The 19,240-nt window shown below is 48.6% G+C and overlaps 1 protein-coding gene across 2 annotated transcripts in view; it reads right to left on the bottom strand.

Annotated features, from left to right (window-relative positions):
* The window catches only part of LOC139413592 (A disintegrin and metalloproteinase with thrombospondin motifs 14-like), a 95,356-nt gene that overhangs the window by 41,082 nt on the left and 35,034 nt on the right, over positions 1 to 19,240 (bottom strand). For both annotated transcript variants that reach the window (XM_071161146.1, XM_071161135.1), the window contains exon 4: positions 18,123 to 18,319. In XM_071161146.1, coding sequence (XP_071017247.1) covers positions 18,123 to 18,319 — 197 coding nt within the window. The remainder of the gene's footprint in view (positions 1 to 18,122; positions 18,320 to 19,240) is intronic.

Here is a 19,240-nt window from a genome sequence, read left to right as displayed (position 1 = left end):
GGATGCTGCTATCCACAGTGGGTGGCTGGTAATGGGATGCTGCTATCCACAGTGGGTGGCTGGTAATGGGATGCTGCTATCCACAGTGGGTGGGTGGTAATAGGATGCTGCTGTCCACAGTGGGTGGCTGGTAATGGGATGCTGCTATCCACAGTGGGTGGGTGGTAATAGGATGCTGCTGTCCACAGTGGGTGGGTGGTAATAGGATGCTGCTGTCCACAGTGGGTGGGTGGTAATGGGATGCTGCTGTCCACAGTGGGTGGGTGGGTGGTAATGGGATGCTGCTATCCACAGTGGGTGGGTGGTAATGGGATGCTGCTTTCCACAGTGGGTGGGTGGGTGGTAATGGGATGCTGCTGTCCACAGTGGGTGGGTGGGTGGGTGGTAATGGGATGCTGCTATCCACAGTGGGAGGCTGGTAATGGGATGCTGCTATCCACAGTGGGTGGGTGGTAATGGGATGCTGCTATCCACAGTGGGTGGGTGGTAATGGGATGCTGCTGTCCACAGTGGGTGGGTGGGTGGTAATGGGATGCTGCTATCCACAGTGGGTGGCTGGTAATGGGATGCTGCTATCCACAGTGGGTGGGTGGTAATGGGATGCTGCTATCCACAGTGGGTGGGTGGTAATGGGATGCTGCTGTCCACAGTGGGTGGGTGGTAATGGGATGCTGCTGTCCACAGTGGGTGGGTGGGTGGTAATGGGATGCTGCTATCCACAGTGGGTGGCTGGTAATGGGATGCTACTATCCACAGTGGGTGGGTGGTAATGGGATGCTGCTATCCACAGTGGGTGGGTGGTAATGGGATGCTGCTGTCCACAGTGGGTGGGTGGGTGGTAATGGGATGCTGCTGTCCACAGTGGGTGGGTGGGTGGGTGGTAACGGGATGCTGCTATCCACAGTGGGAGGCTGGTAATGGGATGCTGCTATCCACAGTGGGTGGGTGGTAATGGGATGCTGCTTCCACAGTGGGTGGCTGGTAATGGGATGCTGCTATCCACAGTGGGTGGCTGGTAATGGGATGCTGCTATCCACAGTGGGTTGCTGGTAATGGGATGCTGCTATCCACAGTGGGTGGCGGGTAATGGGATGCTGCTGTCCACAGTGGGTGGCTGGTAATAGGATGCTGCTATCCACAGTGGGTGGGTGGTAATGGGATGCTGCTATCCACAGTGGGTGGCTGGTAATGGGATGCTGCTATCCACAGTGGGTGGGTGGTAATGGGATGCTGCTATCCACAGTGGGTGGCTGGTAATGGGATGCTGCTATCCACAGTGGGTGGGTGGTAATGGGATGCTGCTATCCACAGTGGGTGGTTGGTAATGGGATGCTGCTATCCACAGTGGGTGGCTGGTAATGGGATGCTGCTGTCCACAGTGGGTGGCTGGTAATGGGATGCTGCTATCCACAGTGGGTGGCTGGTAATGGGATGCTGCTGTCCACAGTGGGCGGCTGGTAATGGGATGCTGCTGCCCACAGTGAGTGCTTGTCATGCTGGTGCTGGGCCTTCCTGGCCATGGGACCATGTGGAGTCGTTCTGCCTCTATTCTTATGAGTTGTGATTCAACAGGCAATCATGTGCGATATCTTGTTAAAACACTGGCACGCGTCCAAATGAAACCACTGCAATTATGCAACGGCTGAGCTAGTCTGACCTAGAAATGCTATGATGACTGCAACACGGTCCCATAACGATGGAATGTGTGGAGACTTAATGGAGGAGCTGCAAAACAACATGGAAATTCCAATCTGTAAGTGGTTTCAACTAATTATTATTAACTAACTGGTTCCACGGCGTTTTTAAGTCAACTTTTCGGTCTAAGTGTTACCTGAACTAAAAACAAATAGAGTTGAGCCAGATGTACTGTAGGTCCAACTGGAGAATAACGCAGGCCGAAATTCAGTGAACATAAAATGACGTGTTTATTCAACTCGTCTCTTACGTTCATTCAACAAAAATGATTATTTGCGCATCTTAACTTAAAAACATTTTAAAAGTCACTGGAACTAGTTAGACACACAAACTGTGCTTTTAATATACAATATTTTCAACTGACATGGTCTCTGTTCATTTATACAGTAATTGTAATTCAACATGTTCTTCTCTGGGATTTGAACTCACAATCTCCTGGTTCAGAGCATTTAAAATCTTCCTGCGTCTCCACCATGTCTGTGTCAATGACTGATTTCCACCTGTATTGCTAGACTTTTCACTTCTAAAATCTCACCTCTGTTAATTAAAAGTACCTCTCCAGAACAACTATTTTATTCGTTATAGTGATTGAGGAGTAACATTAGAACAGAGTAATATTCCCCACCAACATTAGACAACAACACAGAAAACCCTTCAGTTGCTGAAATAAGTAAATCAATGACGAGAGGATAGTCGGATTAACTGATAACAGACAGACATGGTGGTTTAGCAGGAAGATTGGAATGATGTAAACCAAGAGGTTGTGAGTTCAAATCCCAGGTGAGGACTTTTATATAAATGAACATGCACTATGTCAACGTGTGTCAAATATATACATTGAAAACATTGTATATTAAAAGCACTGTGCTTATAACCAGATGCACTTTTTTTTAGTTAAGATGCCAAAATAATAATTTATAGTTTAATGAACATATGAGACAAGTTGAGCAAACAGACCATTTTAAGTTGACTTCCCCCCTCCCCCCCAGGTTTACTCAACCCATAAGGCTCTGGTCAAACATAGTTCACTACGGAATACGAAGCCATTTGTGACGCAGACTGAGTAACATTTCCATCCGAGCATGTTTAATCCTCATCAAACCATCCACTACGTGTCAACACTCCCTCTAGGGTCCAATATAGTCAATCAACAGCTTCAATTTGTGGTTTGCTGAATGCGGGTTTGAGGAAAAGAACCAGGGATGGGTGGAGGGATTTGGAATCTTGCTTCTGTTTCCATAGCTACATATAGAAGTCTTAGAACAGGAACAGTCCCCGCTTGGTTATGGATCCTGATTATCAACATGCCGAGTCAGCTGACTGGAGACCAGTAGGGACCAGGAGACACAGGGTTCATTGAGTTTTTTTTCTTCTCACAGGTGACTCTTTAACCTGTTGTCCTAGAAAATATATATGCTATGAAAACACATGTGTAAGCTATACAACACAATCAGTCTTCTATGGTTGTTTTTTTTTTAACTTTGTATGTCTGCCCAAACATGAACTTGATGTACTGGCTGCGGTTACTAGACAGTTTTTGTGAATATGTCTCGATGCTTTACTGTATCGTTTTCCTTTTTCTTCAAGTGTGTCTTGCACTAAAATGTATGGATGAAATAGGCTGCCGTTGGGCCTCCCGAGTGGGGCAGCCTTCCCTAGGTACTGCATCGCAGTGTTGCGGCGTCACTACAGTCTGGGATCAAACCCAGGCTGTGTCACAATCGGCTGTGACCGGGAGTCCCATAGGGCGGCGCCCAATAAGCCCAGCGTTGTCATAGTTAGGGGATGGTTTGGCCCGTGGGGGCTTTAATTGGCTCATCGTTCTCTAGCGACTCCTTGTGGTGGGCCAAGCACCTGCAGGCTGACCTCGATCATCACTTGAATGGTGCAGCTGGCTTCTGGGTTAAGCGACTGGTGTTAAGAAACGCGGCTTTGGGAGGGGGGTGGGTCATGTTTCGGAGGACGCATGATTTGAACTTTGAGACAAGAAAGTATTTTTCATAATAATAAAATAATAAAATAAGAATAAAATAATAATCCTAATATTATAATACAATAATAATAAAATAATAATAATAATAACAAAAAAATTATAACAATAAAATAATAATAACAATAATAACAATAATAACAATAAAACAATAATAACAACAATAATAATAATAAAATAATAATCATATAATTATAATAATAATACGAAAATAATAATAAGAATAAAATAAGAATAAGAATAAAATAAGAATATAATAATAATAATAATAATAGTAATAATAAGAATATAATAAGAATAATAAGAATAATATTAAATAATAGAATCATAAGGACATTATATAGGATATTGACCACAACAAACATGGAAGATAGATGTTATTGTCTTCCAGTTTTATGCCTGTTCAAAGTTACCTTCAAAGCATCATTTAACAATAGTGTGCAGAAACCATCACAAACACACACGCCCACATATGTTTCATAAACACACACACACAAGCCCGGAAATGTTTCAACACACACAAACGCCCAGATATGTCTCAACAACACGAGACCAGATATGTCTCAACAACACTAGACCAGATATGTCTCAACAACACTAGACCAGATATGTCTCAACAACACTAGACCAGATATGTCTCAACAACACTAGACCAGATATGTCTCAACAACACTAGACCAGATATGTCTCAACAACACTAGACCAGATATGTCTCAACAACACTAGACCAGAAAGGTTTCAACAACACTAGACCAGATATGTCTCAACACCACTAGACCAGATATATCTCAACAACACTAGACCAGATATGTCTCAACACCACTAGACCAGATATATCTCAACAACACTAGACCAGATATGTCTCATCAACACTAGACCAGATTTGTCTCAACAACACTAGACCAGATATGTCTCAACAACACTAGACCAGAAAGGTTTCAACAACACTAGACCAGATATGTCTCAACAACACTAGACCAGATATGTCTCAACAGCACTAGACCATGGTGAGTTAGGTCAAATGGTCTCCTCCCAGCAGAGCGAAGGTCGGCCATATTGATTTATTTGTTTTAGTGACAGTCTCTCTCCTGTTTACCAGAATACTGGAGGTCTGAGCTGATGCACGTTGTTTTAGTGACAGTCTCTCTCCTGTTTACCAGAATACTGGAGGTCTGAGCTGATGCACGTTGTTTTAGTGACCGTCTCTCTCCTGTTTACCAGAATACTGGAGGTCTGAGCTGATGCACGTTGTTTTAGTGACAGTCTCTCTCCTGTTTACCAGAATACTGGAGGTCTGAGCTGATGCACGTTGTTTTATTGACAGTCTCTCTCCTGTTTACCAGAATACTGGAGGTCTGAGCTGATGCACGTTGTTTTATTGACAGTCTCTCTCCTGTTTACCAGAATACTGGAGGTCTGAGCTGATGCACGTTGTTTTAGTGACCGTCTCTCTCCTGTTTACCAGAATGCTGGAGGTCTGAGCTGATGCACGTTGTTTTAGTGACAGTCTCTCTCCTGTTTACCAGAATGCTGGAGGTCTGAGCTGATGCACGTTGTTTTAGTGACAGTCTCTCTCCTGTTTACCAGAATGCTGGAGGTCTGAGCTGATGCACGTTGTTTTCGAGCGATGCTTTAAACACAGCCGAGGAAGGCCCTGGGATGGCCTGCCTGTCGATGATGTCATTATCCCAGTAAGTCATAAACACAACAGTCACAGCGATAAAGGCGGGCGCTGCACATGCCGCCTCTCAGGTCACTAAGTACGGTGATGCTCCATACACATTACAGAACCGAAATTAGGAAGCATTGTTGTTTTGCTTGTCTCTCTCTGTAACTATGACGTGGATGTAAATAAACCCATCTGGGGGACAGTCTACGCCAAGTTCTCCAAAACAAGACGTGATGTTCACCCTCTCCCCAAGGACACATCACCCATCTATCAGCCTTCTATCTGTGAACACATATCGCTGAATTAAGAGGGGAAGAGATGTCTAGCACACTAGATAAATGATAAGCTAAATGTCAATAGGCAGGACAGCACACACGGTTTAAAACACCACAGTACAAACATATAAACGACTGTGTAACTGACGCAAGACTGGAACTTGGCAACGATCCAACATTTACACAGCAAAGGAACGTAGACTTAGGCTACACATCAACCAAATAGCCTTTATTCATTCACTTCCAGAACAGTAAATCAGCTATTTAACGAAACAGTGTTTAAGTAAAGTAAAGGCAGATGACCCCAGATTCCCCTGGACGTTGTGTGATGTAATGTCCTCAGATCTCCATGCTGAGTTGAATGCTGTGACCTGTATAAATGTCGGGTTGATGCTGGACGTTAAACTGAGCAGCTGTTGAACAATGAGGACAAACGTCAGAAATAGCCACAGCCTTTTCCAGCCATAGTGGAACATACTCTAAACATCATAAATGTTATTCTATGTGGTTTCAATAAACTTGCGTCAGAATACTGTAGTACCTACTGAATATACATACTACTGATGCAGTTTACATCTCCTGCATACAGTCTTTAAATATATCCAGTCTTTTTTATTTGATTTATATTTTTAAAAAAACTTTACTAGTGAGGGAGGTACCAAACCAAGTGACACCCTATTCCCTATATAGTGTACTACTTTTCACCAGGGTCAATTGGTCAAAAGTACTGCATTATAAAGCTAATAGGTCAAATAGGGTTCCATTTGGAATGCATCCACAAGCAGCCAATGGCTGCTCTGCCTCTGCTCAGCTGAGCTCACTACACACAGAGCCTAATTCAGAATTGGATTGTTTCTGTCCAGCTGGCTCACAGCCATGAGCACAGCAGCTGTAAGATAGCTGGAGGGACATACCGTGCCAGTCAAAAGATTAAGAACACCTACTCATTTAAAGGTTTTTCTTTATTTTTACTATTTTATACATTGTAGAATAATAGTGAACACATCAAAACTATGAAATAACACATATGGAATCATGTAGTAACCAAAAGAAGAGTCAAAATTTGAGATTTTTGGTTCCAACCGACATGTCTTTGTGAGACGCAGAGTAGGTGAATGGATGATCTCCGCATGTGTTGTTCCCACCGTGAAGCATAGAGGAGGAGGAGGTGTGATAGTGTCGCGGTGCTTTGCAGGTGACACTGTCAGTGATTTATTTAGAATTCAAGGCACACTTAACCAGCATGGCTACCACAGCATTCTGCAGCGATACGCCATCCCACCTGGTTTGTACTTAGTGGGACTATCATTTGTTTTTCAACAGGACAATGACCCAACACACTTCCAGGCTGTGTAAGGACCACTTTACCAAGAAGGAGAGTGATGGAGTGCTGCATCAGATGACCTGGCCTCCACAAACACCCAACTTCAAGCCAATTGAAACGGTTTGGGATGTGTTGGGCCGCAGAGTGAAGGAAAATCAGCCAGCAAGTGCTCAGCATATGTGGGAACTCCTTCAAGACTGTTGGAAAGGCATTTCAGGTGAAGCTGGTTGAGAGAATGCCAAGATTATGCAAAGCTGTCATCAAGGTAAAGGGTGGCTACTTTGAAGAATTTCAAATCTAAAATAGATTTAGATTTGTTTAACACTTTTTTGGTTACTACATGATTCCATGTGTTATTTCATAGTGTTGATGTCTTCACTATTATTCTAAAATATAGAAAATAGTAAAAAGAAAGAAAAGCCCTTGAATGAGTAGGTGTCCAAACTTTTGAATGGTACTGTATATCTCTCCCTACCTGCCTGTCTTGTGTACAGCATAGTATCAACATGGACAAAACCCTCGTGGGTTTTCTCTAACAACACAGCCACTGTGCTCAGGCAGGCACCTCACAGGCTCCTAGCATGACTTGTTCCAGGCAGGCACCTAACAGGCTCTGCAGGCTACTAGCATGGCTTGGTCCAGACAGGCACCTCACAGGCTCTGCAGGCTCCTAGCATGGCTTGGTCCAGGCATGCACCTCACAGGCTCCTAGCATGGCTTGGTCCAGACAGGCACCTCGCAGGCTCTGCAGGCTCCTAGCATGGATTGTTCCTGGTAGGCTCCTAGCATGGCTTGGTCCAGGCAGGCACCTCGCAGGCTCTGCAGGCTCCTAGCATGGCTTGGTCCAGACAGGCACCTCACAGGCTCTGCAGGCTCCTAGCATGGCTTGGTCCAGGCAGGCACCTCACAGGCTCTGCAGGGTCCTAGCATGGTTTGTTCCTGGTAGGCACCTCGCAGGCTCTGCAGGCTCCCAGCATGGCTTGGTCCAGGCAGGCACCTCGCAGGCTCTGTAGGCTCCTAGCATGGCTTGTTCCTGGTAGGCTCCTAGCATGGCTTGTTCCTGGTAGGCACCTCGCAGGCCCTGCAGGCTCCTAGCATGGCTTGTTCCTGGTAGGCACCTCGCAGGCTCTGCAGGCTCCTAGCATGGCTTGTTCCTGGTAGGCTCCTAGCATGGCTTGGTCCAGGCAGGCACCTCGCAGGCTCTGCAGGCTCCTAGCATGGCTTGTTCCTGGTAGGCACCTCACAGGCTCTGCAGGCTCCTAGCATGGCTTGGTCCAGGCAGGCACCTCACAGGCTCTTAGCATGGCTTGGTCCAGACAGGCACCTCACAGGCTCTGCAGGCTCCTAGAATAGCTTGTTCCAGGTAGGCACCTCACAGGCTCTGCAGGGTCCTAGCATGGTTTGTTCCTGGTAGGCACCTCGCAGGCTCTGCAGGCTCCTAGCATGGCTTGGTCCAGGCAGGCACCTCACAGGCTCTGCAGGCTCCCAGCATGGCTTGTTCCTGGTAGGCACCTCACAGGCTCTGCAGGCTCCTAGCATGGCTTGGTCCAGGCAGGCACCTCGCAGGCTCTGCATCCTCCTAGCATGGCTTGTTCCTGGTAGGCACCTCGCAGGCTCTGCAGGCTCCTAGCATGGCTTGTTCCTGGTAGGCTCTGCAGGCTCCTAGCATGGCTTGGTCCAGGCAGGATGTGCTTTAATCAGTTCCTTGGCCCGGGAGATTTTCTCCAAGTGGTACTGTACCAGCTCCACATTCTGTACTTGTGGCTGGGAAGGATTGGTGGGATTTGGGTGGGTATAGCTGGTTAAGTCACTGGCTTAACCAGAAGAGCTACAGTGTTTACCTTGTTTGTAGAAACTTAGACCTTTCAGTCTAAAGATGGGAGCAAAAAAACCTTTCTCTCTCCTCACTTGCTCTCGCTCTCTCTGAGTGAATGTTATTAGAATGTAAACATTATTTGAATGTAAACATTATTAGAATGTAAAGTTTCATGTTTAAATGTTTATTTGTAACATGCACAGGATACAGCAGGTATAGAATAGTATAGTCGTGGCCAAAAGTTTTGAGAATGACACAAATATTAATTTTCACAAATTCTGCTGCCTCAGTTTGTATGATGGCAATTTGCCTATACTCCAGAATGTTATGAAGAGTGATCAGATGAATTGCAATTAAATTGCAAAGTCCCTCTTTGCCATGCAAATTAACTGAATCCCCCAAAAAACATTTCCACTGCATTTCAGCCCTGCCACAAAAGGACCAGCTGACATCATGTCAGTGATTCTCTCGTTAACACAGGTGTGAGTTTTGACGAGGACAAGGATGGAGATCACTCTGTCATACTGATTGAGTTTGAATAACAGACAAAGCTTCAAAATGAGGGTGGTGCTTGGAGTCATTGTTTTTCCTCTGTCAACCATGGTTACCTGCAAGGAAACTGTAACGGACGTCATCGGTGGAAGAAGGTGAGGACCAAGGTGCAGCGTGGTAAGTGTTCATGATTTTTAATATAATCAAAACTGAACACTAAACAAAATAACAACTAGGAAGAACGAACAAACGAAACAGTCCTGTCTACAGAAAATAAACACCCACGAAACACAGGTGGAAAAAGAATACCTAAGTATGATTCTCAATCAGAGACAACTAATGACACCTGCCTCTGATTGAGAACCATACCAGGCTAAACTCAAAAACCAACATAGAAAAACAAACATAGACTGCCCACTCCAACTCACGCCCTGACCATACTAAAACAAAGACAAAACAAAGGAACTAAGGTCAGAATGTGACAGAAACACGTGCCGTCATCATTGCTTTGCACAAAAAGGGCTTCACGGGCAAGGATATTGCTGCCAGTAAGATTGCACCTAAATCAACCATTTATCGGATCATCAAGAACTTCAAGGAGAGTGGTTCAATTGTTGTGAAGAAGGCTTCAGGGTGCCCAAGAAAGTCCAGCAAGCGCCAAAGTTGATTCAGCTGCGGGATCGGGGCACCACCAGTACAGAGCTTGCTCAGGAATGGCAGCAGGCAGGTGTGAGTGCATCAAATGTTTGGGGCATCCGGAAAAAAGCTTGTCCGGAGAAGACAAGGTGAGCGCTACCATCAGTCCTGTGTCATGCCAACAGTAAAGCATCCTGAGACCATTCATGTGTGGGGTTGCTTCTCAGCCAAGGGCGTGGGCTCACTCACAATTTTGCCTAAGAACACAGCCATGACTAAAGAATGGTACCAACACATCCTCAACTTCTCCCAACCATCCAGGAACAGTTTGGTGACGAACAATGCCTTTTCCAGCATGATGGAGCACCTTGCCATAAGGCAAAAGTGATAACTAAGTGGCTTGGGGAACAAAACACCGATATTTTGGGTCCATGGCCAGGAAACTCCCCAGACCTTAATCCCATTGAGAACTTGTGGTCAATCCTCAAGAGGCGGGTGGACAAACAAAAACCCACTAATTCTAACAAACTCCAAGCATTAATTATGTAAGAATGGGCTGTCTTCAGTCAGGATGTGGCCCAGAAGTTCATTTACAGCATGCCAGGGCGGATTGCAGAGGTCTTGAAAAAGAAGGGTCAACACTGCAAATATTGACTCTTTGCATCAACTTCATGTAATTGTCAATAAAAGCCTTTGACACTTATGAAATGCTTTGTAATTATACTTCAGTATCCATAGTATCTGACAAAAATATCTAAAGACACTGAAGCAGCAAACTTTGTGGAAATTAACATTTGTGTCATTCTCAAAACTTTTGGCCACGACTGTACAGTGAAATGCTTACTTGTAAGCTCTTTCCCAACAATGTAGTATTCAGTATCAAAGTGTAGGCATAGCTATCTATCATTGGTTTTGGATTCCGTGATTCCGTGACTATAATCGGAATCACAGTGGATTTACCCAGCAGGTTTTGGCTACCCAGCAGCTACCCAGCAGGTTCCGACTACCCAGCAGCTACCCAGCAGGTTTCGGCTACCCAGCAGCTACCCAGCAGCTACCCAGCAGGTTTCAGCTACCCAGCAGGTTTCAGCTACCCAGCAGCTACCCAGCAGGTTTCAGCTACTCAGCAGGTTTCAGCTACCCAGCAGGTTTCGATTACCCAGCAGCTACCCAGCAGCTACCCGGCAGATGTCTACTACCCAGCAGCTACCCAGCAGGTTTCAGCTACCCAGCAGGTTTCAGCTACCCAGCAGCTACCCAGCAGCTACCCAGCAGATTCCTACTACCCAGCAGCTACCCAGCAGGTTTCAGCTACCCAGCAGGTTTCAGCTACCCAGCAGGTTTCAGCTACCCAGCAGCTACCCAGGGCATTTTTTTAACCCCTTTTTTCTCCCCAATTGGTAGTTACAGCCTTGTCTCATCGCTGCAACTCTCGTACGGACTCGGGAGAGGCGAAGGTCGAGAGCCATGCGTCCTCCAAAACACAACCCAACCAAGCCGCACTGCTTCTTGACACAATGCCCATCCAACCCGGAAGCCAGCCGCACCAATGTTTCGGAGGAAACACCTTATACCTGAAGACCTGGTCAGCGTGCACTGCGCCTGGCCCGCCACAGGAGTCGCTAGTGCGCGATGAGACAAGGATTTCCCTGCCGGCCAAACCCTCCCTAACCCGGACGACGCTGGGCCAATTGTGCGCCGCCCCATGGGCCTCCCGGTCGCGGCCGGCTGCGACAGAGCCTGGACTCAAACCCAGAATCTCTGGTGGCACAGAGATTAGACCACTGCGCTATCCGGGAGGCCTGGAAGTTGTTTTGTCAAAAGTAAAATATGTAGGCTATGGAATCATCAACAGATGGACCACAGAGCAGCAGGCCTCCTCAACCAACAGTAGGCTATGGAATCATCAACAGATGGACCACAGAGCAGCAGGCCTCCTCAACCAACAGTAGGCTATGGAATCATCAACAGATGGTGGACCACAGAGCAGCAGGCCTCCTTCAACAGACAGTAGGCTATGGAATCATCAACAGATGGACCACAGAGCAGCAGGCCTCCTCAACCAACAGTAGGCTGTGGAATCATCAACAGATGGACCACAGAGCAGCAGGCCTCCTCAACCAACAGTAGGCTGTGGAATCATCAACAGATGGACCACAGAGCAGCAGGCCTCCTCCTCAACCAACAGTAGGCTATGGAATCATCAACAGATGGTGGACCACAGAGCAGCAGGCCTCCTCAACCAACAGTAGGCTGTGGAATCATCAACAGATGGACCACAGAGCAGCAGGCCTCCTCAACAGACATTCACTGTTGCCTGAAGTTGTTTAATATGCTGTGTTAGTGTCAGCGTGGCCTGGCAGAGCTGACCAGCAGGGCTGAGCAGCAGCAGATCCTCTAGTCGGGTGGATGTGGATGTTCTGATTGGCTGCCATGCAAAGCAGAAGTCCAGCACCAGCCAACCCCATCCCGCCACAGCCCTCCCCTCTCCACTCCCAGTCCACTCACAGTGGCTGCCTTACAAATGGAAACCTATTCCCTATATAGTGCACAACGTTTAACAAGCAGTCCTAGGGAATAGGGTGCCATTTAAGAACAGTGACAGGGGTCTAGTGCAGCTAATCAGACCACCCTGCTGGACCCAAATGGTAACTGTTACAGAGTGAAACCAGCACCCTGTGAAAACCTGACTTGGTGGATTAGGGTTGTGGAATCAGATTAAGGTGGTAGGAGCTGCCTGAGACTGTAATGAACAAACTGAGAGGTTTTTCTCTTTCATTAGTAATCCATCAACATTCAGAGAGAGAGAGAGAGAGAGAGAGAGGCGCGAGGGATACGTAATGTTTCAACGTCCACTATGTGAGAGGAGGAGACTAGTACAGTAACAACTAGGCCCTGAGGGGGAATCTATACACACTAGGGGGGGTCAGTCTGGCCAGCGAGTCAGCAACAAAGCTGTTACTACTCTATCATGCCTATACACACTGGGGGGGGGGGGGGGATCGGTCTGGCCAGTGAGCCAGCAACAAAGCTGTTACTACTCTATCATGTCTATACACACTGGGGGAGGGGGGGGGGGGGGGGATCAGTCTGGCCAGCGAGCCAGCAACAAAGCTGTTACTACTCTATCATGTCTATACCCACTGGGGGGGGGGGGGAAACAGTCTGGCCACCCAGCCACCAACAAAGCTGTTACTACTCTATCATGGCAAGTCAGTCCCACGAGAGAGCACAGTTTTCCAACTTCCACAAATAGTCATCTTGTACTGCAGGCAAAGGTCAACTGGTTTGGTCAATTACATTCCAATAGCTTTTTGGAATTTCAGTTTACATAAGTGAATTTAAATGGAATTGACCCCCCAACCCTGGTCTGAATGGTGAATAGTACAGTAAGCTGTTCACAGGAAAGTTAAAGCACTCACACACAGCTAAACAGTGCATAGGGGACAAACAGTTAGGAAAGATTTAAAGGTCCCGAACACTCATTCTGATTCCCATGGAAAAGTGCCTTTTGAGTGACAAAAACACCCACAATATTTTTCACCAATAAAACATTTCAAAATTTGAAGTTAGGAAGTCTGAAAGGACAGATTGAGTCGTCACGGAGATAGTAGGCTGAGTGGGCGGGGACCTAGCAGGCTGAGTGGGCGGGGACCTAGCAGGCTGAGTGGGCGGGGACCTAGCAGGCTGAGTGGGCGGGGACCTAGCAGGCTGAGTGGGCGGGGACCTAGCAGGCTGAGTGGGCGAGGACCTAGCAGGCTGAGTGGGCGGGGACCTAGAAGTCTGAAAGGACAGCTTGAGTCGTCACGGAGATAGTAGGCTGAGTGGGCGGGGACCTAGCAGGCTGAGTGGGCGGGGACCTAGAAGTCTGAAAGGACAGATTGAGTAGGCACGGAGATAGTTGACTGAGTGGGCGGGGACCTAGCAGGCTGAGTGGGCGGGGACCTAGAAGTCTGAAAGGACAGATTGAGTAGGCACGGAGATAGTTGACTGAGTGGGCGGGGACCTAGCAGGCTGCGTGGGCGCAGACCTAGCAGGCTAATGTGGGCGGGGACCTAGCAGGCTGAGTGGGCGGGGACCTAGCAGGCTGAGTGGGCGGGGACCTAGAAGTCTGAAAGGACAGATTGAGTAGGCACGGAGATGATCCCTTATTGCTGTTACTTCAAATCAGTGTAGATGAAGGGGAGGAGACGGGTTAAATAATTGTCTTGAAGCCTTGAGACATTTGAGACATTGAATGTGTATGTGTGCCATTCAGAGGGTGAATGGGCCAGACAAAAGATTGAAGTGTCTTTGAATGGGGTATGGTAGTAGGTGCCAGGCGCACCGGTTTAAACTGCAACACTAGTGGGGGTTTTCCAACTCAGTATTAGGAAGGTGTTCCTAATGTTTGGAATACTTAGGGTATATTAACTCTCAGACAATGTTCATAATTCATGACTATCAATGACTATCAAGAAGTTTGTATGAATCTCCTGTTTGAAATGTCTCTCGGCGTAATGACATGACAACTGTGTTGTTATTTTTTTGGGACAACCCTTCCCCTTGCTTTTGTTCCACGCTGGCTAAAGACCTAGCTAGCCAGCAACTTCTCTAGCAAACACCAGACACAGATGAAAGCAGAAACCTATAAGTACCTTTGCCTTAGAATAGATGAATAGGGGAAACCTCTAATTATATTGGTTGACACACTGCAGTCAACCTTAGGCATCAGTTGACTAGCTAACTAGCTATGTAAACCATAGTCCTCTGCAAACACGCCTTCTGCCATGTTGGTTACTAGGACGAAACCTTACTTAAAAAAAGGTACTTTTGAGATATTAATGTCACGTTCTGACCTCTATTTCCTTTGTTTTGCATTTATTTAGTATGGTCAGGGCGTGAGTTGGGTGGGCAGTCTATGTTTGTTTTTCTATGTTTTGGGGCAGTTCTATGTTTTCGGCCTAGTATGGTTCTCAATCAGAGGCAGGTGTCATTAGTTGTCTCTGATTGAGAATCATACTTAGGTAGCCTGGGTTTCACTGTTTGTTTGTGGGTGATTGTTCCTGTCTTTGTGTTTGCACCAGATAGGGCTGTTTTGAGTTCTCACGTTTCTTGTTTTCGTTAGTTTGTTCATGTATAGTGTCTTTATTAAAATACAATGAACAACCACCACGCTGCGTTTTGGTCCGCCTCTACTTCACAACAAGAGAACCGTTACAGAATCACCCACCCCAACAGGACCAAGCGGTGTGGTAATGGGCAACGGAGAAAGCAGCAGCAGGAGCAGCGCGAGGAGGTATGGACATGGGAGGACGTTATGGACAGCAATGGCATGGGTTATACTACTTGGGAGGAGATCGACAGGTGGGCGGCCGACCCAGGGAGAGTGCCGGAGCCCGCCTGGGATTCGATGGAGCAGTGCGCGGAAGGCTATCAGAGAATGGAGTTGGCGAAGCAGGCACGGCGGCGCGGAAGGAAGCCCGAGAGGCAGCCCCAAAAATTTCTTGGGGGGGGGCTAACAGGGAGTATGGCTACGCCAGGTAGGAGACCTGGGCAGACTCCCTGTGCTTACCGGGGGGCTAGAGAGACCGGACAGGCACCGTGTTATGCAGTGGTGCGCACGGTGTCTCCAGTGCGGGTGCATAGCCCGGTGCGGTATATTCCAGCTCCGCGTGTCGGCCGGGCTAGATTGAGCGTCGAGCCTAATGCCATGAAGCCGGCTCTACGCAGCTGGTCCCCAGTGCGTCTCCTTGGGCCGGCTTACATGGCACCAGCCTTGCGCTCGGTGTCTCCGGTTCGCCTGCATAGCCCAGTGCGGGCTATTCCACCACGCCGCACTGGCAGGGCGACCGTGAGCATTCAACCAGGTAAGGTTGGGCAGGCTCGGTGCTCAAGAGCTCCAGTGCGCCTGCACGGTCCGGTCTTTCCAGTACCACCTCCACACCCCAGCCCTCCGGTAGCAGCTCCCCGCACAAGGCTTCCTGTGCGTGTCCTCGGCCCAGTACCACCAGTGCCAGCACCACGCATCAGGCCTACAGTGCGCCTCGCCTGTCCAGCACTACCAGAGCCTTCCTCCTCTCCAGCGCTGCCGGAGTCTCCCGCCTGTTCGGCGCTAGGAGAGCTACTCAGCCCAGCGCCGCCAGCGCCGCCCGTCTGCCCAGCGCCATCTGAGCCGCCCGTCTGCCCAGCGCCGCGCCGCCCGTCTGCCCAACGCCGCCAGCGCCGCCCGTCTGCCCAGCGCCGCCAGTGCCGCCCGTCTGCCCAGCGCCGCCAGTGCCGCCCGTCTGCCCAGCGCCGCCAGTGCCGCCCGTCTGCCCAGCGCCGCCAGTGCCGCCCGTCTGCCCAGCGCCGCCAGTGCCGCCCGTCTGCCCAGCGCCGCCAGTGCCGCCCGTCTGCCCAGCGCCGCCAGTGCCGCCCGTCTGCCAGGAGCCGCCAGTGCCGCCCGTCAGCCAGGAGCCGCCAGTGCCGCCCGTCAGCCAGGGGCCGCCAGTGCCGCCCGTCAGCCAGGGGCCGCCAGTGCCGCCCGTCAGCCAGGGGCCGCCAGTGCCGCCCGTCAGCCAGGGGCCGCCAGTGCCGCCAGTCAGCCAGGGGCCGCCAGTGCCGCCAGTCAGCCAGGGGCCGCCAGTGCCGCCAGTCAACCAGGGGCCGCCAGTGCCGCCCGTCAGCCAGGGGCCGCCAGTGCCGCCAGTCAGCCAGGGGCCGCCAGTCAATCAGGGGCCGCCAGTCAGCCAGGGGCCGCCAGTGCCGCCAGTCAGGCAGGGGCCGCTAGAGCCCCTCCGCCCGGAGCAGCTGCCCCTCTGTCCCGAGCTGCTGCCCCTCTGTCCCGAGCTGCTGCCGCCCCTCTGTCCCGAGCTGCTGCCGCCCCTCGGTCCCGAGCAGCTGCCGCCCCTCTGTCCCGAGCTGCTGCCGCCCCTCTGTCCCGAGCAGCTGCCGCCCCTCTGTCCCGAGCAGCTGCTTCACCTCTGTCCCGAGCTGCCCCTCTGTCCCAAGCAGCCCCTCTGTCCAGTGGGGTCATTGAGAGGGGTGGGCATGGTGAGTAAGCCACGGAGGCGGACAATAAGGCGGACTAAGACAATGGCGAAGTGGGGTCCGCGTCCCGCGCCAGAGCCGCCACCGCGGACAGACGCCCACCCAGACCCTCCCCTATAGGTTTAGGTTTTGCGGCCGGAGTCCGCACCTTTGGGGGGGGGTACTGTCACGTTCTGACCTCTATTTCCTTTGTTTTGCATTTATTTAGTATGGTCAGGGCGTGAGTTGGGTGGGCAGTCTATGTTTGTTTTTCTATGTTTTGGGGCAGTTCTATGTTTTCGGCCTAGTATGGTTCTCAATCAGAGGCAGGTGTCATTAGTTGTCTCTGATTGAGAATCATACTTAGGTAGCCTGGGTTTCACTGTTTGTTTGTGGGTGATTGTTCCTGTCTTTGTGTTTGCACCAGATAGGGCTGTTTTGAGTTCTCACGTTTCTTGTTTTCGTTAGTTTGTTCATGTATAGTGTCTTTATTAAAATACAATGAACAACCACCACGCTGCGTTTTGGTCCGCCTCTACTTCACAACAAGAGAACCGTTACAATTAATATAAGTATTTTAAATGTTGATGGAATTAGTGTGAAAAATAATTGTATTTCAAAATCTAAACATATTCCATATTTGAGAGAACAATATAAGGAGTATAACGACGCTAAGATGGTGTCTGTATCATGTACGGTTCACAGACCTATGGCTACGTTTACACAGGCAGCCCCAAATCTGATCTTTTCTTCACTATTTGGTCTTTTGACCAATCAGTTTAGCTCTGAAAAAAAGATCTGATGTGATGAAAAGATCTGATGTGATGAAAAGATCTGATGTGATGAAAAGATCTGATGTGATGAAAAGATCTGATGTGATGAAAAGATCTGATGTGATGAAAAGATCTGATGTGATGAAAAGATCTGATATGATTGATCAAAATACCAATTAATGAAGAAAGAAATATCAGAATTGGGCTGCCTGTGTAAACGCAGCCATAGGGTTTAAAAAGGGCCTAAACTGGCCACTTTCATCATGATTTTCCCCAAAACTGTTGGTGATACAAATAGAGAAATCAGGTCAAACATCCTTCCTCCCAATGAAGTTACTACGTGAGCATTGCCAGAACAATCTGACATACAGAAACTATTTTCGGCCTACACTGGCGTGGAATCGCCAATAGCATTCACAAAGTATTTATGTGTGTGGTATAAAGAGTAAAACATGGACTTACTATGTTGATGAGTGTGAGGACATAGTTCTGTACGTGCTCCTTGCCATGGAAGCGCACCACAGAGTCGTCCACAGCCAGCAGCACCTCGATGTTGTAGTCGTCCTTCTTGGCGTGCCGCCGTTTGCGCTCAGACTCTGTCAGCTTGAGCTCCAAGAGGTCCAGAGCACCGGGGAGGTCAGCAATCCCAAAGTCTGTCACTGTGTGGAGGAGAAGAGACATGAGGAATTACAACAAGGAACATTTAGCATATTTAGCATATTCATGTAAACATGAACAGCATGTTCAAGTAACATAGCAACATTTAGCCTACAGCAAGCATGTTTACATGAGGAATTACAACAAGTAACATAGCAACATTTAGCCTACAGCAGCATGTTTACATGAGGATGAGGAGGTAGTATGGCCTCCTCTCCGATGGCTCCCAATTCCCTATTTAGTGCACTCCTCGTAGGTGCTTCACAACATTAAAAATGGAAAACGGTGCCATCGGGGACATAACCTACGAGTTTGCTGCTCAAGCGTTGGTCAAAAGTAGTGCACTTAAATAGGAAATGGGGAGAAATATGGGACACAACCAAGCTTTGGAATTGTCTCGTGTCGTCTCAATGATGCAGACAGTCCAGACATGAACAGGAGAGACTGTACAAGGCTGATCTGAGACCTGTACAATGATGCAGACAGTCCAGACATGAACAGGAAAGACTGTACAAGGCTGAACTGAGACCTGTACAATGATGCAGACAGTCCAGACATGAACAGGAGATACTGTACAGGGCTGATCTGAGACCTGTACAATACAACGACCCCTTGATCCCATCACCTAAACACTATCTCCAATCATTCATAAACAACAGCATGACACGCCAACATCCTCTTCCTGCTCAACCCCCTCAACATCCTCTTCCTGCTCAACCCCCTCAACATCCTCTTCCTGCTCAACCCCCTCAACATCCTCTTCCTGCTCAACCCCCTCAACATCCTCATCCTGCTCAACATCCTCTTCCTGCTCAATCCCCTCAACATCCTCTTCCTGCTCAACCCCCTCAACATCTTCTTCCTGCTCAACCCCCTCAACATCCTCTTCCTGCTCAACCCCCTCAACATCCTCTTCTTGCTCA

This window comes from Oncorhynchus clarkii, chromosome 1 (genome assembly GCF_045791955.1).
Source record: "Oncorhynchus clarkii lewisi isolate Uvic-CL-2024 chromosome 1, UVic_Ocla_1.0, whole genome shotgun sequence".
NCBI lineage: Eukaryota > Metazoa > Chordata > Actinopteri > Salmoniformes > Salmonidae > Oncorhynchus > Oncorhynchus clarkii.
This window is presented reverse-complemented; position numbering and strand designations above follow the sequence as displayed.